At 36.7% G+C, this 27,708-nt stretch overlaps 1 protein-coding gene across 1 annotated transcript; it reads right to left on the minus strand.

Annotated features, from left to right (window-relative positions):
* Positions 1-409: 409 nt before the first annotated feature.
* On the minus strand, positions 410-27,192 carry LOC121488257 (calcium-activated chloride channel regulator 4-like). Its single transcript, XM_041750699.1, has 14 exons — positions 27,010-27,192; positions 22,877-23,017; positions 22,588-22,735; positions 19,455-19,563; positions 17,514-17,691; positions 16,923-17,141; positions 14,702-14,929; positions 12,230-12,407; positions 10,923-11,029; positions 7,635-7,850; positions 6,769-7,036; positions 4,513-4,683; positions 3,322-3,555; positions 410-2,965 (listed from the first exon to the last, which is right to left on the minus strand). Exons 1-14 carry the CDS (start codon positions 27,163-27,165, stop codon positions 2,550-2,552), a joined length of 2,769 nt encoding a protein of 922 aa, XP_041606633.1. The 5' UTR covers positions 27,166-27,192; the 3' UTR covers positions 410-2,549.
* Positions 27,193-27,708: the final 516 nt, after the last annotated feature.

Here is a 27,708-nt window from a genome sequence, read left to right on the forward strand (position 1 = left end):
GGTGGCTACTTGTGTGAGCCTTTGTTCTATTTAGGAATCCTACAGCCATTTGATTCTGTAAGGTTGGTGCAGGAATTATCCTTCTCCACCTAGGGCTGCCTCTTTTCCTTTACTAGGACAATCTAGATTTATTTTCTGTCTTTTTTTTTTAAGATTTTATTTATTTATTAATGAGAGACACACACACGGAGAGAGAGAGAGAGAGAGCGGCAGAGACACAGGCAGACGGAGAAGCGGGCTTCATGCCAGGAGCCTGACGTGGGACTCAATCCCAGGTCCCTAGGATTAGGCCCTGGGCTGAAGGCAGTGCTAAACCACTGAACCACCCGGGCTGCCCTATTTTCTGACTTTTTAAAAAATATATATTTATTTATTCATGAGAGACACACAGAGAGAGGCAGAGACATAGGCAGAGGGAGAAGCAGGGTCCCCGTGGGAGCCTGATGTGGGACTCCATCCCAGGACCCCAGGATCATGCTCTGAGCTGAAGGCAGATGCTCAACCACTGAGCCACCCAGCCATCCCTAAATTCATTTTCTGTAGCTAGATTCCCTGCAAGAAGTGATGGACTTGAGGTTCTTTTTCCAAACCTGGTACTTTTTTTGGTGATTAACTAGATCAACTCTTAGACTTTGAATGATGGCATGTGGCCATAATAGAAAGCCCATGTTATATATCCTATCACCAGTTTATTCTAGATTACAGCCAGGATTGGCTTCAAGGGCATGAAACCTGTGCATCTGTACAAAGAACAGGTCTTGTTCAATGCTTTGCCATTGCCATCTTGAAATTCTTTTGAATTTTTGAACAGGGATCCCTCATTTTCTCTTTTGCATTAGACCCTTTGAATTATATGGTCTGGACTGACTATAACAATGTAGCCGTTCAGTTATTTTTCTGATTCTTACTAATTCAACAATTAGCTACTGACGCATATCTGGAAACAAAACTAAACTAGGGGGATGTGTGGGTGGCTCAGAGGTTGATCGTCTGCTTCAGCCCAGGGCACGATCCTGGAGACCTAGGATAGAGTCCCATATTGGGCTCCCTGTATGGAGTCTGCTTCTCTCTCTGCCTATGTCTCTCCCCCTCTCTGCGTGTGTGTCTCTCATGAATAAATAAATAAAATCTTAAAAACAAAAACTAAACTAAACTAAACTAGGGTCTGACCTGGAAGTCTGGCCTGAGAACCCACTACTGAGACCCATCTGAGCATCAGGGAGGATAATAACCTGGTTGGTGGGTTTTGCTTCTAGAGCAGCAGGGTGAGCAGAAAGGACACAGGGAATGTCTGGCTGTCATGTATTATTTCCGTTGCCAAACTAGAATTTCAGGCTTTTATTCCTTTCTTGGTAAAAGGCCAGGTGCCTTATACTTACCCCTTTCCTACATTTTCTCCATAAAGCATGTAACTGTGGCTTTCCACTGTGCTGAAAGGATTTCTATTCAAGAGATTAGGTGCTTTATGTCCCATTTTATTTGCATCATTAGGGTCTCTGGCAGACCTGGCATGACTTGCAGTGTGAACCTGCTCTTCCTGACCTACATTCTCTCTTTAATTGATTTAATTTAATTGATTTCTTTTTCTTTTAAAGATTTTATTCATTCATTCAGAGAGAGCGAAGAGAGAGGCAGAGACACAGGCGGAGGGAGAAGCAGGCTCCATGCAGGAAGCCCGACGCGGGACCGATCCCGGGTCTCCAGGATCACACCCCAGGCTGCAGGCGGCGCCAAACCGCTGTGCCACTGGGGCTGCCCAATTTAATTGATTTCATGTATCATTATGGTTGTGAGATTTAGGCTATAGTTTTGAGTAGTAATTAAAATATTAGATTTAAAAATTGTTAGTTTTATTTCTTAATCTGAAAACAAGAACAATATATAGTAGCTTCAATAATTAATTCCTTTAATAAAAGAAAAAGTACACAGGTAGGTATGGCTTTTTAAGTGAAAAGGGATATATATATGTATATATACGTGTATATATATATATATGATTATATTGAGCTGAAATAAGGAAAAACTTTGGTCTGACAGATGGTAGTTGACTTTTTTTGCTAGTATCTTCCATGTCAATGAATTATAGTACACATGAACTTATTCATGCTGTATATATTAGTATATAAGTAGAGACTTTAAGTGAAAGCAGTAAAATCAATTTATACTTAAAAGTACTAAGACCAAATTTATTTTTTCTCAAATATTATTTATTTGCTCTCTTACACTTTATTTTGACTACTGAAATAGATAATTTTAACTTCTTGATGGAATTTGAATTATCATTCTAAAAAACTTTTGTATTAAATAATCAACATGAATATCAGGTATCAATATGAGAAAATATTTTATTTATCATTTTTATGACAAATAATGAATAAATAAAAAGTTTGAACTTTAATAGTGACTTATAATTTTCCAAGTACCCCTGGATATTTATATTTAATCAAAATATCCCTTCTAGAACTCTTAAAATTATTTTTACGATTTTATGGTCATACAGAATGAATTTAAAAATTCAGAAATATCCTTCAGTTTCTTGTTAATGTTTTTTAAAATCCTGTTCTAGGTCTTCTTGAATTTTTTTTCTTATTTACAATATAAATAATGGCACCTAAAATAATACTAATAATTACCACAGACCCAACCACTAACAACACCAAAGAAGAAATATTAATTCCCGAGTTAGGATGACTTTCATCAGGATCAGATTCTGTTTGAGGAATAAACAAAGCTACTTGTGCAATGTTGGATAGTTTTGAGGTTAAATTGCTTTTATCCACGCTTTGAATGGCAATAAATATGTGAGTTGCATTTTCTTCTGAGATATTTCCTGGTTTAAATGCAAAGGTTTCTTTGGAGTTGGCCTCATTTGGTAACAGATCAGTAGTGTTTACTTGGAGAGCATTATCAAAGTTGTCTCTTAGATCCAGGATATTATCACTTATTCTTATGATGTACTGTTGAACTAAGAAAAAAATTACACATAGTTTAGAAACTAGAAAATACCATGTTAAATTCCTTTTTATCCATTCTCCTAAAAAATGTTTAGTTGTGCAAAGCTTATACTCATAGCCAAAGCCTCACTAATTTTTCAATGGAAGCTCAATTCTGATTTTTAAACTGCTAAATGCTATCTTCTTTGTTTGAAAAGTAGGACCAGGTTAAAATGTGTCATGTTTGATTGATATGAAAATATCAGATTATAAAATAATACTCCACTGAGCAGTTAATTAAAAATTGTTCTCCTCCCACCTACCCTTATACCTTGTTTTTGCAATAAGCATCTTTCACTTTCAACACCACATGTCACTTCATGCTTACCTTTTCCGACATCAAAATTATCTCCTGGTGCTGTCCATGTTAGATTGATCTCATCTCCATCAGGTGTAGCCTCAAGGTCTGTGATTTGACTTGGTGGGTACAGGTCGGGCAAGGGAAGTGTTGAAACATTTGAAATCACAAATGCACCTCCAGATGCTGTTCTGGTGAAACTCTCCAAGGGTGTTTGAGTATCCTCATCAAGTTCAGCTCTTGGTGGATTCCCTTCAATTTTCCCTGCATTAAAAATTTGCTGTATTAATGAGCAAATCTATACTAGTATTTTTAGAACTCAGTGAATTGAATTCCTCATCCTACATCTCCCTGCTCCTCTCCTTTTTTCATATGTACACACAGTCACATTTTACTAAGTTTAGTGATAAAGTCATAGGCATCCACGTGGTGGCAGAATTTTTTTCTTTAGCATCCTGACCAGGATATTGCAGGATAGAACTGGATAATGAATCACTTTAAAATTAAGGCTGCACTGAATGGGAATAATGTTATATTATTCAGTATATGCCCTTTAAAAACATAATTGCTCTATTTCTCAAATTATCTTTAAGCGAGGAATAAACCCTGGGAAATTTTTACTGTTTCCCTTTAAACCACTTGTGCCAGGCTTCACCCTTCCTCCCTGCTACAAGTGCTAAGGAACGATACTTCAAATTATATTCCAGTTGCCAACAGAGAACCCCTTAAAGTCACAAGATAAGGGTCAAGCTGAAGGAAAGATAACAAAGAATTCATTCGTAATCATAATCATCATCTAACTCTACACATTTTTTTCTTTTGACTTAATAAAAACATTCAAAATACATACTCATTTAGGTATCTTTGGAAACAGAATCAGGTATCTATATAACTTGAAGAATAAATTCTAAGTACACTAGCTTGTACTTGGGTGCATAATAAATTAACCTGTTTTCTTTATCCTGAGTTAGAAATATGACATATTGTTGTTGATGTAGGTTTGGTGCTCCAAATTAATATGATAATGGCTGACATTTATTGAGTGCTTACTCGATGCCAGACACTATACCAAAGCTTAAGTTATTTTGTAGGCAAACACGGTATGACTGAGAACTTCATATCAGAAACAGGGAAAGCTGGACTTCAAGTTGTAAAATGTTTGAAATTTTAATCATATTAACTCCAAATTATTCAAGCCAGATATCAAATATCATTACTCACCATCCACTACCCATCCTGGTATATATGAGGCTCTGTTCAGTGGATGCCTTAAGTATCTTGTGGCCATGTTTACTCCTCCCTGAGCCCGTACTTTTAAGTTATATCTGCCGTTTTCTGAATAAGCTATAAAATATCTGGAGTACACCCCATCATTCTTGAAAGAATCAGCACCTTGTTATAGAAATGAAGGAATAAGGTATTATTGTGAAGAAGAAGATGCATCTTAGATAATGCATTATGAAGAAAAAGATGCATTAGAAAAATCAATGCATTTTTCTAAGCCAGGCATATGGACTTTTAAAAGCATATTCCCTTTATCAGGTTCTCTATTTTGTGGTTGACCTATTGGAAAATATTTCTATTATGCTCTACCAACCAGTATCTTGTTGAATTAATATATCTTTGTGTTATTATATATATGTGCTATGTATAAATAATATGCTTATGTATGTATAATAAATACCTTCACTTTATCAGCTTCTATTGCAGATTATTATAGTACTCTTCTTACTATGTTTTAGCCAAATGATTTTCTTGCAGCTCTTACTTCATCTAAACACATAGTGTGTTCAACTCATCTCCTATTCAGATCAAAAAGATCACCACTAAGGAAAAAGTATCTTTGCGTGTAGGATTTCATTCTTACTGTAGTCACTTAAAAATTACTTATTTTCGGGATCCCTGGGTGGCGCAGCGGTTTGGCGCCTGCCTTTGGCCCAGGGCGCGATCCTGGAGACCCGGGATCGAATCCCACATCGGGCTCCCGGTGCATGGAGCCTGCTTCTCCTTCTGCCTGTGTCTCTGCCTCTCTCTCTCTCTCTGTGACTATCATAAATAATTAAAAATTAAAAAAAAAAAAAAAAAACATTTAAAAAAAAAAAAAAAAAAATTACTTATTTTCACTTCTTTTCAACTACTCGTTTTTTTTTTTTTTTGTATCTTCACCTCTTGCTCAATGATCCATTAACTCCCTGGTCTGGCAGTGGAAAACCCCATCTATTATTGGAATAAACATTTAGGGTAGCTCAGGAATATTATATCATTAGTATATTTCTTGATACCACCAGTACTAGAGTTATATTAAATTGAAGACACTTTTCAATTTAACACTCTAAGGCAGAGGTTCTCAAAATGAGATCCTTGGAGAAGCACCATTTGCATGCCACTTGATCATATTAGGAATGCAAATTACTTAGATCTTCGAGGGAAGGGCCTCACATTTTATGTTATAACAAAGCCCCCCAGGTGATTCCTTTGCATGTTAAAGTTTGAGAACCCCTGCTCCAAGTCATTGTTTATCAACAACATCTATTTAGGTAAAAGCATTTAAAATTAGCTAAGTAGCGGTCTGGTCAAACCTTGAGAAAATGAAATGAGATGCAGGTTAAGTTTCAATGTAGCATGGAAGGGGTTAGGAAAGGGGAAAATGTAATTATATCAGATGGAGGCACTGAGGTGCACCAAAGAACAATTGTACCTTCTAAATTTTTCACAGGGCAAATTGACTTAATTAATTACATTGCAAAAGATACTGATAGGAAATTCTAACAACTCAGGAGGTTATCAATATGGTAATTTTCTTGCTCACTATTCTCTCAAAAAAAAGGATCAGTTTCCAGAATGATCCAGAGTCTGGGAAAAAGGTACTATTCACCCATTCAAGGGAGACGAGCATGGCCAACTCTGTATCTTGTTTTCTGCCATTCAAACCTGGTATCTGATGCTCTAGTGATGTCTCTGATGTCTCTCATCTTGTTTTAGCAGTTCTACCTGCCCTTGGACCTCAGTTCCCAAGACTACATGTTGCACTTCTTTTCAGCTATTGGGGATTACTCTTAACCTGTCCCCACTTCTCTGCCAGGGGCTCAAGTTCTATTACTTAACCCCAGCCTGCTTGTGTTTCACTCACTGGTTAGACTTTCTTAATGATTTGTGCCTAAGAAATACTTGTTCAGAATTCTCAATGCTGTTCTCAACTTCCTGAATGAGACTTTTCCAACTGGTAACAGACAATGATTGTCCAGATGATGAAATAATAATGACAGTAAATAGCATTTATTGAGTGCTTACTATGTGCAGGACGCTTGCTAAGTACTTTATAGATTTTATGTGAACAGAATTTCCTGCTGGTCCTGCTGTTCATCCATGGTCTGGATCAATTCTTCTGAAGTCCTATTGCCCCACACTGTTGCAGGGACCCATAACATAGCATGAGTTATGAAAATACAAGCTTATTCATAAAAAACTGTGAGTTACCTGCACCGTTATCCAAAAGTTCCAAAACTTCTGTTTTTCCATTATTTGATTCAATGAAAGCAGTCACATTGGCTCCAAGAATTGGTACATAGCCTTGTAGAACTTCTGCATAAACAATCATTGGGCTGGGAAAACTGTTTGTGTCTTTATTCATTTTAGAATTCACTGTGATTGGAGGCACAGAAGAATTTGCTGCCTGAGAATTTACTGTCATAGTTAATGTTTCTGAGTTTGCTTTGGCTTGAAGACTGTAAGTCCAAACACCCACCTAAAAATTCAATGGAAATATAGTAAATATCCAAGATCAAGCTTTTCTATCTTTTCACTATCCCAACTCTAAAATAAATTTTATAAGTATGTTACAGAATACAAAGGGTTTTGAGAGTTTTGAGGGCAAAAGGAGGAGAACTGAGGCAGTTTAGACAAGGCATCCTGGCTCTTGTCATGCACGATGTCCAAACTTTGGGAGATCTCAGCTGGGAAAAATAAGTTTGGGAAAGTTTGCCTTGGTCTTGACCTTATTCTTTAACCTCAAACTCCATAGATTCTATAATCTAGTAACACTAATAAGGATGACTCTTCACACCAACTATCTACACACCAACTTGCACAGATTCTCCCTTCATTGCCTCTTCAAAGGTATTCTTACCTAATTTTTTCCTTCTCTTTCTCCTAATGTATACTTTCGTTCTTCTTCCTTCCACTATAATTTTTGGGACCACTCAGGCATAGAAATAGAAAGTACATTCTATTTTATTGTAATTTTGAAGATGAGACAAGTATTGACACCTATAATTGTGATAGCAAACAATGTATTTTCAGCTACAAAACAAATGTGGGAGGTAGTCTAAAAGCTAACTGCTTACCTTTGCGTTTCCTGGAATCCTGAGATAGGCCATTTTGGAAACTGTGTCCACTGTGAAATTACTCATTGGTATTCCATTGGGATCCCAGAGAGAAATAATGGGTTCTTGTATGGTCCATGTGATGAGAAAGAATGTGTTTTTTCCCACAGTGCTATCCATTATTACAGTGCCGTTCATCCACGTATTACTGTTGAGTATTAATCCCTTACTTTCAAGCTGTTTAAATATATTAAAAAAAAATTAATGACTGGAGAAGGGAGAAATTTTATTGTTTTCATTTTTCTTTTTTAAAATATTTTATTTACTTATTCACAAGAGACAGAGGGAGAGATAGGCAGAGACATAGGCAGAGGGAGAGAAGCAGGCTCCATGCAGAGAGCCCATGTGGGACTCAATCCCGGGAACATGGGATCATGCCCTGAGCCAAAGGCAGACGCTTAACCACTGAGCCACTCAGGTGTCCCCTGTTTTCATTTTTCATGCAGTTTTTAAATTTCTGGCCTGAGAACAAGCTTGTATAGGGCATACTACCTTAGGCTTGTGATCTCTCTGAAAGCTGATTGAAATGTATCAGTCAGAGGGTGTAGAAATATAGAGTCTGAGGAGAGGATAGGATATAATAAAAGCATTAAAGCAGGAGAATGGTTTTTATAGATATGACCCTATTATTTCTTTCCCATTGTGTTGACAAGCACCCAGTCAACTCTTTAGCAGTAGAGTGCTACAACCTCAGAGAAGAATAAGCTGTTAGGTGTGTGTGTGTGTGTTACCCTCAGTTTATCCATCTTCATGATGAACTAAAAAAATTACTTATGGTGTTGGCTAGAGTATTTGTGTAGCACAGCAAAAGGGGCCTCAATAGAGAGAATCAGGGCTAGCAAATGATGAGACAGGCAAACATGGATATTTTCCTGATGTGAAGTCTTGAAATAATTTTCACACATGATAGAGTGAGTAACACCAGGCAGTAAACATGTCCAGCAAGAGTAGAAAGAGGGCAAATTGTTTATGAAGATTGGACCCCTGAGAAGAGATGTGAAAGATCTTTCTCTGAGAGGAGCTTCAAAGAGATTTTTAAAAAATCTTTGTGGATAGCTCTTTGTCAAGGAAAGATACATTTATCTGTTGACCAAGAAAGTGTTTCTATAAGTGTGTCATTTTGGTAAGTATGGAAAATCTTGTTTCTATTTCTGAACCAGTCTTAAACCAAGAATACTTTCACACCAATACTGATAGACTGAATTCTACTACTGAAACATCATTATGACAAAAATTTCAGTCCTATATTAAGTGGACATGTCTTTAATAGGACCGAGTATTATCAAGTTAAATCTGAATGTGAGTGACCTTTTCAGGTAATTAGGAAACTCTTAGAAAGTTGGGAGGCTTTGGCTACATACTAGGGGAAAATAACTGAGTCAAGAGTGAGATGAGGCCTTTTTTTTTTCTGTATTCCAGCTCCCACTATCCAAATCTAACTTCCCATCTACTCAGATTACCTACTCTAACTATTCTCACATATTCTCTCTCAAGAGCTATGTATCATGTACAAAAATCCAGGTTAACCTTTCAAAAATTTGTTCTTCTTTTTGTTATTTTTCTACTTAAGAACTGATAGGCATTTCAAACAAGGGGGACAGAACTTTCTACCCCTTCCACATAATTTGGAAAGTCATTCTCTCTCTCTCTCTCTCTTTTTTAAAGATTTTATTTATTTATTCACAAGAGACACACAGAGAGAGAGAGGCAGAGACACAAGCAGAGCTCCATGCAGAGAGCCCAATGTGGGACTCAATCCCGGGACTCCAGGATCATGCCCTGGGCAGAAGGCAGGCTCTAAACTGCTGAGCCACCCAGGGATCCCCATTGGAAAGCCATTCTTAACCTTTGAGCATATCCTGCATGCAAGTGCCTCCTCCCTGGATGATTTCATATTCTGCTCTTATATTTTAAAATTCCTTTAGAATATTCCATTTTAATGTCTTACCATTCACTCAAAATCCAAGGTTAAGACAGAGCAGAAAATAATATCCTCAAAATCAGTTCTGCCTGTTTATGTGTCAATTTTGTCTTCATTTTCTCAATCACCCAGACTGAAACCTTCAAAAATGAACTTTATTCTCCTTCAGTTTATTCTCCATATGCCAAACTAGATCTTGAATCAATTTTTAAACTGTTTTTTAGGGTGAAGCTGCAAACCCAACTTCCAAACTGATCTGCATATATTGTTTTAACTCTGAATCCTACACCTTCTTGCTTTTCATTGTTAGAGAATAGGGGAAAATAGGTTTGTTTAGGTGATTATGGCAAGTCATAATGGTGAACAATGACTTGATGAATTGGAAGATGAAATGACATGATATACATTTGGTGAGAATGGATATTGATAGAAACAGAATTTTGTAAAAAATATTTTGATGGAAACAGGCTGTGTTGACATTTTACATGGGATATGAATGAAGAATGAGGGAAGTTGACAGAATTTTTGAATCTAAATAACAGAAAATGCTTGTACTGTTGAAACACAAATGAGAAGAGACGTGGACTTCAGAAGAGAGATGAATGAAATAAAACAGTGAAAAAAGTGGTGGAAGAGGTAAAATAAGCCCTAAATTTGTAGATACGCAATGATTATTCACTGTTTTTTTTTACAATAAATTATTTCCAAATACATTCCTTCTATTTCCAAACTGAGTTCTTGAGTGCATTCATCTAATTTAAATCTATTTCACAGCAGTGAAGGGTGGGGGAAATCTTGGAAGCATGAGATTTTTTTATGCATTCATAGAAAAATGAATGCTATATTATGGGACAAAATCTATTTTTGGTAGAAAATATTCAGTTTTGATGTTATCTCTTAACCAAATTCTGTGGGAAAAGAAAAAATAAAATTTCAGTTCTTAATTTGGTCATATCTAAAGAAGAATTTATTTCATACTGAAATTTTATTTTTTCAAAGGATTTTACTAGAGAGAGAAAAAGTGAGAAAGAGCTTGAGAGAGAGAGAGAGCATGAGCAGGAGAAGGGTAGAAGGAGAGAAAGAAGCAGACTCCCCACTGAGTAGGGAGCCCAATGCAGGACTCAGTCTCAGGACCCTGGCTGGGATCATGACCTGAGCCAAAGGCAGATGTTTAACTGACTGAGCCACCCAGGCACCCCTGAAATTTTAATTTTAATTAAAAATTTACTTTGAGAAAAATATAGGACTCAAAACTCATAACAACTGAATTATTTTTCTTGGTTATGGCAAAATGTAAACACAAAGACCTGAGGAGTAGAAACTCTGACCTGAAGAGGCTGTTGGGAAAGATCAGTGTTTCCTGATGCAAGGGCTCCAAAGGCATCAATGAGGCCGTTATTCTGGGCTTCATCAGAAGCAAAAAAATGGTTTCCTCCTAAAATGTAAATACATTAAGTAGGTTGCTTTCTAGAAAATACATACATACTATATTTTAGTGATTAATAAGGCAACAGGGTAAACAAAATCATAGTTTCTGAATAAAAATAGAACAAAGTCAGGTATGTATAAAGATTAACAATGAAATATTAATTTAAAACTGCCATAACTAGGAAATATAAGTGGCTCAGAATCAGTTCAGAAAGTCATATTGCAGTATCGTCATATTGTGGTATCCTGACAATAACTGGCCATGTGGTATTGTCATATTGCAGTATTCTGACAATAACTGGCAATGGGGAGGTAGAAAAATGGTAAGCAATAGAGACAAATTCAAAAAAGTGCGACTTTGGAGGGACACTTAGGACAGAAATAAATTTTACAATGGCCATGAGAGTACTTTGAAATGATGGGAGTTTGTGCAACTAAGCATTAAAAAGCAAGTAGTTATTTGGTAGCGTTAGAAGTCAACCCAATACAATAATAAATATTCATAATGTTATAAAGTTTGTTTGTTCTACTATGTTTAGGAAGACACTGAAAACATGTGGTCCATTTTCATTATGTCTCTGTACCTAAGATAGCATCTAGGTATCTAGAATGTAATTCATCTAGAAATTTTGTTATTTAGATTTATTCAGACTGAGCCTCTATTAATCCCAGCTGGCTCCCACCCCCACCCCCAAAGCCTATGCTCTGGTTTCATGGATTTCCCACTATCTCTCCATGTGTCTTGCATTGTCACCCAACATGATTTTCTTTCTCATGACCTGATCATCTCATCTCACCTCTCCTTTCTCCAGAAAAAATGAACACCTTGTTGAAGGCTCAGCTCAGAAGTCACCTCATCGCTCATGCCTTCCTTCTCTAACTCTCTGCAACACTGGGAGACTTAATGACTTAGTCTCTTCTCACATAGTGCTTTATTTCTATATATTTCTCCTGTCATGGAGGGATGTTATATGATTATGCTGTCTGATTAGTAGTTTTGTTTTGTTTGTTTGTTTGTTTGTTTTTGTCTTTCCAGCCAGCTGGACTGGGAGCACCTTGAGAACAGAAATCAGGTCTGGTTTGACCCTGGTTCCAAGGTCCTGCCCCAGGACCTTGCAGAGCAAGAGCTTGAGAGAAATTGTTCAGTTGTCAGCCTTTACACTTATGCACTGATATCAAAGGACTTAATATATAGGTCATATTTCACCTGTTAGGGCACTCATCTCTATGACAGCTTGATCGGCGGATGGTCCCAAAGCAATCAAATGAATGATAGCCCCACTTTGTTTCACTTCGCCAATACAATTCTTTGCAGTGTTATCCTCCCCATCGGTCAGCAGGACAATTTCAGATCCATCTATTTGAGGGTATATTTCTCCAATTACCTACAGATATAATCAGAGCATAATTATCGATGATCCTACATCAAAAGACTTACAGGATATTAGAAAAAATGTGCAGAGAAAATAAAAGTGTGCTGAAAAGAAGAGATAGCATCTGTTTTAAAATCATAGAATCTGCAATCAACAACTTTTAGGAGAACTTAAACATGATTTTATTTTCTGTCTATCTGTCATAGATAATGTTTGCTCAAGTGAAGTTACGTGGATGCAGGCAGGACTGTAGACGATTCTACTTGGGTTAAATGACAATGACCTTTCAGTCTGAGGACTCAGGTCAATCAGGCACCAAAAATATAATTGCAGAATGTGGCATTAAATAATTCTCTGCTTTCTCTGACCAGATATACCTCTAATAAGCCCTCAGTGTATAAAGTATGTTACATACACAGCTAGGTGCATTAAGACTCCACCTTGACATTTTGAAAAAGTTAATGATTCCAAATTAGGGAACTTTTAGTATGCTTATAAAGAAAAGATGGAAAAGTTCTAAGCAGGTCAAGGTTAGGGATCTTGTTATATAACCTCTATTTTACCTCTAATAGTAATGAGCACAAAACTAAGACTATTGATGGTGCTCAGAGAATACACAAATTTTATTTATTGAAATTGAATTCTATTTGTGGCTTGAACCCATTTCTTATAAAGCTAAACAGTTCAAAACTCAGAGTTCTGAATCTAGGTGCCTATAGGAGAAGATAAAAAGAATTTATCTCAGGATGGCAACTATATCTCATCTTCTCTGACAGCTTTAAATAGTAGTGGCTTCTTGGTACACCATTTTGAGAAACTGAGTCCAAGCCAAGAGGAAACAAATGACAGATTATCACACTCATGAACTCAGAGTGGAGGTGTGTATAGATTTGCAGAAGAGGGTTTGGAATTTAGATATTCCTAATAAAACTGGTTGCCAGGGAACAAAGTAACCAGACTCATTTCAATTTTTGCATGTTTTTAGGAAAATAATAACTTTTATATGTTGTAATACATGTGAAATATGCTCTGCCACACATTAAAATCAAACTAAAGGGCAGACTGGGTGGCTCAGCAGTTTAGCGCCTGCCTTCAGCCCAGGGAGTGATCCTGGAGACAGGGATTGAGTCCCACATCAGGCTCCCTGCATGGAGCCTGCTTCTCCCTCTGCCTGTGTCTCTGCCTCTTCCTCTCTCTCTCTCTCTGTGTGTCTCTCATGAATAAATAAATAAAATCTTTTAAAAAAATCAAACTGAAAAACAGAAAATGCTTTTATACATGTATTGCATTTATACAGCATTCCCATTACTCCCCCCACATATATATTGTATATTGTGAATCCTAGTTTTATCCAAATATATATGACTATTATCATTATTATGGCATTTGTGAAATATGTTCACTATATAATAGATATTTTTCTACATACATAAATGTAGTACTTCGTTTAATCTTCATAATAGTCCTATGAAGTAGGCATTCTTGTTTTCCTGTATTTTGGACTGAGAGTCCAAAGAGACTGCAAACTTTGCTTAATATCACATAGTTGGTAAGTGGTAGAGCCAGTACTCTGATGTTAAAATTAATGTTCTGACCAGTATTCCTAACTCTAACAGCCCCGTTACATCTGCTTTAATAAATATCAGTTTTCCCCAGCTAAGTGTCACAGAAACTGAAATGAGGATTGGACCAAAGTGAAATTATACCATATAACTTCCTTCATTGTCTTAAGAGTTGATAAGTTTGCTGCTCGAGCACACTTGTTTATTTAATATTTATTGAGCACTGACTACTGCATGGTACCAAGACAAAGTCCCTGACTTCATTTGGCTTATACTCTAGTTGCATTTTAATAATCATTTGTTCACCCATCAGTTTATTCATCGATTTACTGATCCATTAAAAATATCATTAAATGATTTTTTTCTATGGGCTTAGTGAGTCATGTGCTTCTTAATATTAGTCATTTTAAAATTAGGCAGTAAGTATGTGTGGCAGCATTTAACATAAAAATGTCCTAATCATAAAAAAGAAGAAACTAGGTGAACAGATTAAGAGGTAGAAACTTTAAGTCATTAAATAAATAAATGATGGTGATAAAATGTACTTTTTATCTACAACATAGGGAGTACAGCTACTAATACTGTAATTACTTTGGCAACGGGTAGTAACTAGACTTATCATGGATTTCATAAAATGATAATATAAAAATATCAAATCACTATGAAACAAATAAGGTACTATATGCCAATTATACTTTAATTTTTTAAAAAAAGAACAAGTGACATTTGCAATATGATTTTCACCTGAAATGCTGATTTAATTCCAGCACAGATAGAAGTTCCTCCGTTAGCTGCTGTAGGTAAGCTCTCCAAGAGGTTGTTTCTTTCCTTGCTGCTTATTATTTGGATTAGATTACTTTTAATGTAGGCAGTACTATCAAAGTGCACCATCCCTACCCAGGATCCATTTTCAATGGTCTGCAGTAGGAAATGTTTTGCTGCTTGATTCATTCTATTTAGGCGATTAAAACCCTGAATAGAAAAGATCAAGAAAAACAACCAAGGGGTTTTCAATTGGAAAATAATAGCAGATCACTTAAAATGAGTGAATAAAATTTGTCATTTTTTTACCTATAGTAATTAGTGTTATTAAAGCAATTTTTTCAATTGATAAAATTGAAAAATATAGTTATATGTATTATAGAACATATATGATATAGTAAGGAACATAGGCTTTAACTAGAGCTGATTCTTGGCTGCAAAGCACTCAAATTAGAGGTGAAGGGTAGGGTGGGGGTTGGGATGGAATTGGAGGGTGATGACTCACATCTTAGAGACTGCCTAATAACTCCCAGATCCTCTCTTCAGTTGTGTCAAGGTGAAACCACTCCCCAGATCCCACAGTATCAAACCAGACTATCATGGTTTCCATCTAGAGACTGAAATCTCCCCAGTCACTTGGCATCTTCACAAAAGATGAAACCTACTTAAATTGCAGTCACAATCTGAGAGGCCCAGTACCTACCTCCCCCATTTCCTCTTCTGTTCCTAACCTTTCCACACCACTTCCCTGCCAGTGGATTAATTGGAATTGGTTCTTTGATAACTCAGTAAAACTCACAACCCTCTTTCCTAGATGAATACCCAGAATGTAAGCCTCTTCATTTGTCTTTCCAGTCCTTCATCTGGTGATTTGTGGTACCTCCCTACAGCACACATCCAAATTTCCCTCTGAACTTCCTAGAACCAACTCCTAGTGAAAAACTGCTCTTACATCTCCATCTTTGAGGGCTCTCTCTCTACTACTTTGTTTTACCTCTAAACTTAGCTCTACCTGTATCTTGTCCAAAGGAAGCTATTCGTCTTTTCCCTTCAACACTTCCTAGAATACTTTTATGTATAGGTGTCTAGCATTCTGATGCTCTTTTTGAAACTCAGCTATTGTGGATTATTTCATTCAGCTTGTGTTATCTTTTGTGCTTTTCAGTAACCAACCAGGCCTCTTCTGTTGAAGTAATTTTTTTGCTTGATCTTTAGCATGCTCTGTTCTCCCTCAAATGTGCCATTTTTCTGGATGCCTTATCACATCATGTCTGCTCATTTGTAGTGCGTTTCAACAATTATTTATTGAGTGCTTATACATGATAAACCTTGTTTTAGGCAAAAGGGATGCAAAAATGAATAAGACACTGCTTCAAGTCCTAGAGGAGCTCCCAGTCTAATGGGAGATAAATGTGTAATTTCAATATAATACATAGTAGAAGAGGTTTCATTGTGGAAGATCAGCAGAAGAACCATTAGTCCAGCCTAGAAGCCTGGCCCATCTCCTCTTGGATAAAATGGGTACCTCTACCAAATTTGAAGAATAAGTATGAGTCAACCAGATAATGGAGAAGGGAAAGAAAATTTACCCAACTGTGAACTTTTCAAGGATTTGAATTTCTATTCCTAGAGTCTGGCACAATGCCTTCCATTCATTGGATGATAATAGAAGGAATGAATGGCTGAATCTGTCTATCTTCATTGTAGTGATGCTTTTTGTCTGTGTCTTTGAGGATAAAGAGGTTATTTATATAGATGATGCAAACAAGGTAAAGCCATGTTAACAATTCTCCTGGCTGATTTTGTTCCTTGACTTGGAATGGAGTTCAGAGGCCCTAATCCACTCTCTCCTCATATCTGTAAAGTATTTCTAGTAGATAATAGAGGCAAGGTTAGAAAGCATGTCCATGTTAAAAATCTTTAATTTTGATTTTCTCACTAAGGCTTTACTAAAGGGTCTAAAAGTACCCCTCAATAAACACTCCATTTTCTGGGGTTGGATCTTGGGTTAGGTCTTTCTCATTCTATTGCTACACTTCTTTCATTACAATATTCACTGCCCCTCTTGAGGTCATGATCATAGAAGGTAAAAATATTTATGCCACCATGCATTTTAGAACAAGCAGGTAGTAATCAGAGTATTCTCAGCTATTCAATTACTTCTGTGTTCCTACATCCAGGAAAAATGAGCCCATAAACTTACATTCATGCTTCCAGACTTATCAAGAACTAAGCACACAATTCTTTCTCTGATCTTCAGCAATGAGAAAACAGGTGGAGGGGGTGGTGCCACCAAAGATGTTGTGTTTTTAAAATCCTCAGAATTGCTGATCACCTCCCATGTACTTCTGAAATTGCACAATTTGTTTTGTATACTTGGAGCTTCTCGGTTATGGTTTTCTTTATTACAGAATTCAACAACCTAAAAGGTTAATAAAGTGAAAAAATACTTTTCATATACAATGCATTTAAAATTCAATTACAAATCGGAAAAATAAAAAATATGCTTGACAAATATGTCATTTTTAATGAAATAGGATTCATTGAGGAATCATTTAATAGTAATGTGGGTTTTGAATAATTGTAATAAAGCTAATGCTAATTAAGTGCTTACCATATGCCAGTTAATGTTTAAAGAACTCCATATTAATATGAGTTAATTAGGTATTCTCAGAATACCTTGTGAAGGTACTCTCAGGTAACCTGCACAAATATTTTATAAACATGACCTTTGAATATAAACATGTCTTTTGAATATAAATATATGCTCTGAAATTACAGTTGGCATACTTACAGAATTAATACCTTGCATAAACATTATGGAAGCCTTTTCAGTTTGATCTTTATCAGGAAAGAATTGACAATCTTTTTCATACAGTTTTGTCTTAGAATCAATTCTGCATCCTCTAGTTGTACAACTGTTTCCTTGACACTTATGAACTCTGTTTAATCCAGTAATACCTGTGGAACATCTGAAAATATATAACAATCTTTGAGGCAACTTAACAATTAAAAATTAGAAAATCTTAAGTACTCTTTCTATCAAGGTTTTTAATAATGACCTGCATATGAAGATCTTTATTCTTATTTATGTACTATACAATCCTATTTTTGACAGCAATATTTTAGGATTCCTACAAGAGCAGTTATCTGTTTTTCAGGAAATTGCAGAAAGAAATTTTAAGTGGGATATCTAGTATATGCAATGGCTGAGTTCCCTGTTGTGATTAAAGCTGCTGCTGTCTTGTTAATACCAATGGCTGGAGATTCCCCTCTTCCAAACATCTCTCCTGGAGGCCTTGTGATGATAAAGGCACTGCTGGTATCTGTATAAGGCAACCTGTGAAAACACTCTTGGTACCATCTTAGCTTGAAGTTCTTTGTAGAAATCTTTTCCAAGAAGATATCTCCAAAAGAATGTGATATGGCATAGCTACAAGTGTTTTGGTTTTAAAGAAGCTTTTTAATCCAAAACAAAATGCGGCTTGAAGGAAAGATGGAGATACTGCCTAGGACAGTAGCCTTAACTGGTGGGGACATTTTCGACACATATTTTATTACATGGAATTGACCAAAGGTAGCAGTGATTACAACAAATATGCTGGAATGTGAATGTATCCTATATTTTCCATGTGTTTCCAGTTCAAATTTAAAAAGTAATTACTAGATTTCATTCAGTCATTTAGGGAGTCTCCTAAATTATGTATATGCTTCTATTGCTCCAGAACTCAGTGAACATAATGGTATGTATATTTACAACCATGATGAATGTTCTATAGCAGAGACTAGACATTTAGGGGGAATATGATATAAACAAATGTAATCAATGTCATACTCCTTAAATACATGTGTTGAAACTGGTGGAGCAATTGGGCAGAGGAATGGCTTTCGCTGAAATTAGTATCTTTCAGTTTGTACTTTTTTTCGATAAGTCTGTAGACCTAGCAGGGCATCTAAGATTGATTAAGCTGATGGCATCTAATTTTAAACCAACTACCAACAATAACTTTTCTCTCTTAATCTCAGAACTAAGAGGATTGTCTATAATTAACTATGATATTTGATATTTTTATTTTTTTAATTTTTATTTTATTTATGATAGTCACAGAGAGAGAGAGAGAGAGAGAGAGTGAGAGAGGCAGAGACACAGGCAGAGGGAGAAGCAGGCTCCATGCACCGGGAGCCCGATGTGGGATTCAATCCCGGGTCTCCAGGATCCCGCCCTGGGCCAAAGGCAGGCGCCAAACCGCTGCGCCACCCAGGGATCCCAATATTTGATATTTTTAAATGAACTTTACACATCCCAAGAAATCCTTGTCTGGTCCTTACAAGATTGGTTTCTCATTTAGTGTGCATTTACACTATTTCTTAAACAATTTTTTGTTCTTGTGTAGGATAAATAGTTTTGATTTGGCACATACTATATGAGGTACAAAATATGTACAAAAATATGAGAGAGGTACAAAATATGTCAAATTGGTTATCAAACAGTCTTGAAGTTACGTGTATTTTAAATAGACAGCCAGCTACTTTAAATAGACACATTTTACTAAAAAAAAAAAAAAAACAGAGAGAGAAAATAGAGGAAAAAGAAAAAAACAGAAAAGCACTCTTTTGTGATACAGTATCTATTATCTGCATTGGGATAAAAAAATGATTGGTATTTAAAAGAAATCAAACTAAGGAAAAAATAAGTTACAGCCTAAAATAATTAAAAAAACTTAAATAGTCATGCCTTGTTGCTTCAATTTTTTTTGACTTAGCACTGTAGAAAGGCGCATCTTCATTGTACTCATCAAACACTCCCCAGCGGAGATGAGCCCACTCATGAACAAACAGTCTATCTGTAGGAAAATATTTCAAATATATGATCATAATTCAAGTGACAAAATTGTCCCTCAAATATTTTAAAGAAAAATTTTCAATAAAAAATTATATTTAGTTTTTAAATAACTGCTAACATTTACATTTTTATTTATAAAATGCAGGTTGCATTATATTATATAGTATATCATCTTTTTATTGCACATGTTACATCAACAAAATATTTGTGATGTGTATGCTATGGGCAAAATAGACCGAGCTTTGGGTTTTGGCCTCTTGGGGGGCAAAAGGCTTAGATATTATACTGGTTTTTAGCTCTCCAAAGCTTACTCCTACAAATAAACAGATAGCAATCTGTGCTATTAACATTTCACTAGGATGTAATTAGTTAAAAAATGTCTATAAATGCTCCTAAGGGAGTTGATAATGGAAAAAAATGGAAAAACACTGCCATAGACCATATATAATTTTGGGGTGTGGCCAAATAATGTGATTAATTTATAATACTTAGCACATAGAAGTATAAACTATGTGAAAGCAGGTATTATTAATTATATATTCAGCATATACTAAGTACTAGGAAACACAAAGATGAATAAGATGTAAACCTGGACTAAGAAAAGCTCAAAGAGAGGGAATTAAAAAACTTGGGAGGGTGGAGGATTTAAGGGTAAATGGACGAATAAAGGTAAATACATTGCTTGAAATGCAGGAAGAAGTAACAAGTAGAATTTCTGTTTTAGCAATATTAGGAAAAACTTTGGGGGACATAGAAATGAAGAAAAATATGGACATATATTCTGTTTTTTTTTCAAAGATTTTATTTATTTATGAGAGAGAGAGAGAGAGAGAGAGAGAGAGGCACAGACATAGGCAGAGGGAGAAGCAGGCTCCATGCAGGGAGCCTGATGTGGGACTCGATCCTGGGACTCTAGGATCATGCCCTGGGCTGAAGGCAGTTGCTAAACCGCTGAGCCACCCCGGTATCCCATGAGCCACCGCGGTGTCCCATGAGCCACCCCAGTGTCCCTATTCTGTTCTATAATGTGTGTTTCTCTAACTCAAATTAACTCACGAGATCTAAAAATGGGGGAGAGGGGAGTGTCAGCATTATGTATAAGTCACATTTCTTCTGTAAATCATTACTACTGAAAATGTGTTCATTAGACCAGGAACAGAAGCATCACTTGGTAGCTAACAAGAAATGCAGAATCTTGGACCTACTCTAGACTTCCTGAAGCAGAATCTGCATATTAACAAGATTCCTAAGTTATTCCTCTGTGAATTTGAACTTTAAAAACAGTGGTTTAAAGTTTTTTTAGGCAAATGGAACCAGATTAGTTAAGTGTGAAATTGTACCTTTCAGTATGGGAGGAAAAACCCCTCATAACAGCGACTACAACAGGGATTTGGTGCATGGCAGGTTGCCTTGCCTTCCATGCCCCCTTTAATTTGCTAAGAGAGTAGAGTTTAAGTGCTCTTACCACAAATATAGAATAGAATAGAATAGAATAGAATAGAATAGAATGGAAAGGATAGGTAACTATATGAGGAGATGACACGTTAATTAGCTTGACTGTAGAGCTCTGTTTTCCCAATCAAGACATCTGTTGAGGGACTTAAAAGAATGGTTAGAGATCTTGAGAAAAATAGTAGAAGTTTTATTTTTATTTTAATTTTTCTTTATTTATGATAGTCACACAGAGAGAGAGGGAGAGAGGCAGAGACACAGGCAGAGGGAGAAGCAGGCTCCATGCACCGGGAACCCGACGTGGGATTCGATCCCAGGTCTCCAGGATCGCGCCCTGGGCCAAAGGCAGGCGCCAAACCGCTGCACCACCCAGAGATCCCTAGTAGAAGTTTTAGAACAGCTGCTATGGGGAATGAGTAAGGGAGCCAAGAAGAGGTAAGTTCAAATATTGTTGAGTAGCTTTGAGGCTTCCCGGAGTTTACGTAATGATACCATTAGTTTTATAATTTTCTTTCACAGTCTTGGAAATACATTAACAAGAGCCAAAGGAAACTGGCAGGAAACAGTACAGAGGATTTGGCAATTTGAATGAAACATAAGGATATGAATGGTGAGGGAGTTGAGGTGTTTATACTTATAATTGAAATGACTGATTTTTCTGGGTATATCAGCTAGGCAAGAGACTGTAGCCTAGAAAGGTGCAAATGATTAGAGTTGCCAAGAACAGACATGGTCAGGCTAAAGTTTGAGGGACAGAACATTGGGATGGGATGGGATGATAGAGCTTTCAAGTTGGGGGTGGAGAACAGGTCCAGGTGATGATGAGGACCAGGGCTAGCTGAACATTTGACAGAAAACAAGAGATTTATTATGTGGTTATTGAAGGGGTAATGGGAGAAGGAGATTCTAGGATTTAGGAAGGTTTTCACTGAATGGTAACATGTGAGTTGAGCCTTCCTTTGACAATGGTTTGTATTTTTATATGAAAAACATTATGCTTTAGTTCATTTGAACCAATGATTTTAACTTTTAGATTGAACTAGATGAAATTGTTGTTTCTCTAGGTAAAAATGCCCACTCTTAGACAAGTTCATCTGGTTCAACCAAATAAGTTGAATAATAATATCAGCAACTAACAGCCTATGAGTGTTTTCTCTTGGCCAAGAACCAGCATTCTGGCTCTTTGCAGCTTGCCATACATTTGCCTTCCATAGAGGCAGCTTTGATTGATTAATATCCAGCTGTGGAGAACTGAAAAATTGAAATCTAAAGAGTATGCCTTAAAAAATGTATTGTTGTTCTGTGCTCAAATTTCTGTAGACATTATTCTGACTACAGTTATATGGATTATCTAATGCAGTGTTCACAACAATTCTCCAAGGTAGGAAACTTTCTATTTACTATCTTACAGGAAATAAGACAGAGAAACTAGGTTATTTGTCCAAGGTCACACACAATTGGTAAGTCGGGATTTGAACCTAGAGACTGACTCCAAGGCCTGTACATGTAACCTGGACACAAAGCCTCATGTTAGAATCATTTGCAAAACACATATTTTAACAAAAGTTCCTACCTGATGGTCCGTATTCCTTTTCTTTTTTTCCAAGTACAAAGTCAGGGGTGAAATGAATATATTCTCCTTTTTCTTCACAGGCTGTGAACTGCCTGGTATATGGTTCATCTCTACCTGGGAGGGTAGGTGGTGCAACTAAAACATCGGCCTGAGAATGTTTAAAATATTTTAAAACATCAGAAATAGAAATGATAACATTTAATTTTTAAAAACTCTAAAAACAATGTGCTGCAAAACTGGGGATCACCAGAAAATGTAATTTTTTAAGAGAAGTATTTTGGACTCTTACGTGTTTGTAGCTTTCATGTTTTGGCCTCTTGTATAGTGGGTTTTCCTTCCAGTTGTTAGGAATTAGTATTGATACATTTCTGAAAAAAAATCTTTTTTCTGTGGCTTCAAACAGGTAGATAGAAGCTGTAGTCACCATATCCTATTATTAAAGGAAAAAATATGTGAGGATTTCAAGCAACAGTGGACTAAATGAGCAGGGCTTCATCATAGGTATTTCCCAATTTGAGTGGATAGACAAAGCAAGTTACTAGAGAAAAGGGTCTCTGCCACTCAGTTCCAGCTCTGTGACCTGTACCTATCAGTGCAAAATTATATCTTAATCTTACACATTAAAGTCTTTGAGTTTTCTATGACCCTTCATCAAAGGGCAAATGCTTCTGTTTGCTCTTATGTAAAATGACAAAGGCATAGACTTTATTTATTTTTCCTTTATATATATAGAGAGTGATACCATGCACATGTGAGGTGTGGGGGCAGGGATGGAGGGAGAAGGAGAAATCTTAAGTGAGCTCCATGTCCAGTGTGGAGCCCCACTCAGGGCTCAATCACACCACCCTGAGATCATCACCTGAGCCAAAATTGAGAGTCAGATGCTTACTTGACCCCCACGCCAAGGCACCCCTACAAAGGCTTAGACTTTAGAGTCATCTACTTGATTCCAATATTGGTAGTAGAACCTTCTGGGTAATAGAGCTTGGCCAGTTTAACACTCTGAAGCTCAGGTTCTTCACCTCTTAATTGGGCTAACCTTTCTTTAATAAGGTTAACATAAACATGAAAATGAGTTATATAGTCCTTTACACATAGGCAGTCATAAAACTGGTTGATATCATTACTCTTAATAAGTCCTAATAGAGACAAGCCTTAGGTGATGCAAGCTGAAGAGAACAGCCTGTAGGATGGGACATAGGACAGGTTTTTCATTATACTCCCCAGGAGAAGCAGCTGGATTGGGATCTGGGGGTTGGAGGAATAGATAAATTCATAGGAGATGTAGAGCTTTTTGATCATAGGCAAAGTTTCTGCTCTGCCAACAAGCTGAAAATAGTGTCACTTTATACTGCTCAGTACACTGAATTCAAAGATGCAATGATTAATAAGGGAGATAATCCTTTTCTAGAACTTATTATCTCATGGGGTGGGGGGAAAGATGGTTGAATGCTTCTTAATGATGATCTATTCTACATGAAATAATTGAGGGATCCTGGGTGCTGGATGACAATATCAAACTCTTCATCTTGTTGGCAATTTCCCAGTCAACAGTGTTGTTTCCTTCAGAGTAGGCTCTCCTCCTCCATGATGCTTCCTGATCTGACACGAGCCCACAATAGAATTATTCTTCAGCTATCCCAGGGCTCTCTGTCTTGTTTTCTTGAAGAGAGTCCAGTGTCCTGACTTATACACATTGAAGAGATCAGCAAACTGACTAGGTTCAGAGTTGTGGGATCTGTCAGACATCAGAGTACAGAGAACTAAAGGCCCAAAGAACCGGCTTAGAGTTAGGAAAAAATCTTCAGAGATTTCCCAAAGTAGATTGGGAATTAATTCATCACTGACCTAAAACAGATGAAAGAAACCTATTCCCTAAGGATGCCTTTCCTCATTTTTTATTTTGGGATATTTAGATCTTAGCCAGTTGTCATACTTTGCTTGAAGTGATGGCTATCTCTGTTTCTTTGAGATAAAAAGTATATATGGTGATTTGAATTGTGGTACAGATTAGAAAAGTAAGTTACTATGTAGTTGTTCGGGTTGTGCATTGTATAACTCCAAGGGATTCCATTTACCTTGTAGTATCCTTAGCTCTATGCAACTGCCTTGGGTAGTGGTATATTCTCAGGTCATTGGGGGATTTTACGGACCCTGTGTCAGATGACTGTGATCCCCTAGGGCATACTAGCGTGTCTAATAATGGTTCTCACAGGCTTTCCAAAGATAATTTCTATAATTCTTCTAAATTCCTTCTCAGAATTCCTATAATATGGTAGCTGGATCAAAGATAATTAATATTATTGATATTTCAAAAAATAAGTACTTTCAAACCAAAAAGACACGTGAATAAAAGGCATAAGGAAAGTTGACAATTGACATCTCAGGTCATGAATAGATTCAGCATGAATCTTATTATTGTCAGATAATATCCCAAAAATAAGGTCATGTCCACAAGTTGGTTCACCAGTTACCAAAAATGAGTAATTTTTGTTACCTTATATAAGTTAGAACTCAATCCCAGATTTGTCAGCCTTCAAAGCCCATGTGTTAGATTTCAGCACTAATTGTGCTATTTAATGTAACCTTGGAAAAATTATTTACTTCTCCAAATACCAGTTCGCTCTCTGTGTAATGGTGGATGAAAGAATTTCACAAGGTTGCCTGATAATATAAATGCAAGGACTTTGTAGAGGGCTACAAGAATGTCAAGAAACATTGTGTAATGTAGACATGTCTATCTACTAATAATTGAACTTTTACTTATGGTCTTCAAAAGAGGACGTTTTAATTAATTTTTTGCCCTTACAAATAATTCTTCCAAATACTGGTTTCTGATATTCAGAAAAGTTTGAAACTGATTGATTATTCCTGAACACTAAGAAGCCATCATTCAGAATCAGCTATATTAACAGCTATTCAAGCCTGTGCTCTTCAGGAAAGGAATCTTTATATTTCCCTGGAATTCAAAAATTATCAATAAATGAACACATTGCTATGCTTCAAGAGCTTATTCAGAGTGCGTAATAAATGGCAGCCACAAAATCACCTGCTCACCACCTACGTCAAGCACATAAGCTTTGATGGATAATAACATATGCACAGAAGGCTAAATCAGTGAGCATAAGGACACAGTAGTGGAGAAATTAAATGTAAGGAATTAGTAAATGTTGATGTTAGAGACAGGGAGAGCTAATTTGCATGGCTATAACAACAATCTCTTTATTACATGAAATGTTATAGTCGGAAAAAACTTCAGAAATTAAATTCTTTGGTTCAGTCTTGAAGCCTTTCCCTTCTCCACATGCACTTCTATGTGAACTCATTTATTCTGCACGCCGATGACTCCCCAACTTTTTTCTCCACCCAGATATCCCCCCTTGAATTCAGATTCCTATCTCCATCTATATGGAGAATAGAATATCTCAAATTCAAAATGCTTCAAACTAAGTCCTGATCTCACATCTGCCAATATTTTTTTCCATTTACAGTCTTCACCTTGTCAACTGATGATAATTCCATCCTTCCAGGTGTTCAAGCCAAAACCCTTAAAGTCTTCCTTGACTTCTATTTTTTCCCTCCTCCCCCCTCCCATGCCACATCTAAACCATCAGCAAATTTGTCTATGATACCCTCAGAATGTGTTCAGAATCATACCACTTTAATGATTTCTACCACAAGTACCTGTTCCTGGTCACCATCACTTCTCACCTGCAACAGCTTCCTACCTGAGGTCCCTTCACACTTTTATGTTGCAACAGAGCTATACAGGATGAATGACAAGTAGAAGCCCTTTACAGAATTTCTTCAACGCTGCAGTCAGAGTGATCCTGGAACATGTGTGAAAAAGCACACCCCTCCTCTTGCTTGGAATCCTTCCATGGATTCTCATGGCACTCAGAAGTAAAAGCCCAGGTCTTTCCAGCAGTCTGGACCTGCTATGTCTCCATGTTCAGCTCTCTCCACCCTTTTTCCTGGTCATCACCTACTGCTGGTCACATCAAGCATGCTTGCTGCACTGCTGTTCCCTCCCCCAGGTTTTCAATGGGTTCTTCCCTCACTCATCTCAGGTCTCCACTCAGATGTCACCATCAACACTGAGGCCTTTCCTGGCTGCCCTCCATGAAATGGTAACCCACATTCTTCTCCCCACCAACCCCACCAACACTGCCTATCCCCTTTTGCTCATTTACTTTACTCCATGGCAACCTACTATCTGCTGACCTGCTTTACATGTTTCCATTATCTATGTCATCTAAAAAGAATGTGTACTGCACGAGGGCAAGAAATTTTTTAATTCAGTGTTTTCTCTCCCTGATATGCCATAAGTATTCATTAAATAAGTGTTCAAAGAACAGATGAGTTCAACTAAAGATCAGAGAGGCTCTGTGTCTTATGGTGGAAGTCCCCATTCTTTCTTACCTTTATCTGTTCAATTATTTTTTCATCTTCTGGCACTCGAGGGTCTATAGCAAAGATAATGCCTTCGTAGCCATTGTCATTCAGCCGGACGAGGGATGTATTGGACCCCTGCAGCAGGCATATGACTAAGAGGAAGATAAAACTTAATAATCCCATTGTGCTGTCAGGGCGTTCCTGGGCCCAAAGTTGGTTTGTTCAAAAGGCTCTTTTACTTTGGTTCTCTCTCCGCATATATAGTCCTGAACCTTATCAATGTTGGGATGTTTCCTGTATAAAGGTCAGTGTGATGTAGCAAAATGTTTGACTTCAGTTTACACAATCATTTTATTGTATGTTACTGTAAAAGTGATCTAAAACAAAGACGCCATAAGATCTTTTTTTTTTTTGACATAAGATCTTTTTATAAAAATTGCACATATTCCTCTTGGAATATATTTTCTGTACTTTCTAATTCCAGTTGATTTCCTGCATGTATACATACACTTTGTATTTTCTGTATAGTACAATGTGAAAATTCATAAAATTTTATAGTGAAATGAATAGAAAAAATAATGGTAATGTTGTTATTCAGTTTTACAGGGGGATTTAATAAGTATTTAGGTTATTTAGCAAGAGTATAAATAATGGAAGAGAATGTAAGATTATTAAATGTAAATAACACCAAATTAAGTAAGATGGCCTTGAAACCTAACTTAAAAA

Source organism: Vulpes lagopus, chromosome 3 (assembly GCF_018345385.1).
Source record: "Vulpes lagopus strain Blue_001 chromosome 3, ASM1834538v1, whole genome shotgun sequence".
Classification (NCBI taxonomy): domain Eukaryota; kingdom Metazoa; phylum Chordata; class Mammalia; order Carnivora; family Canidae; genus Vulpes; species Vulpes lagopus.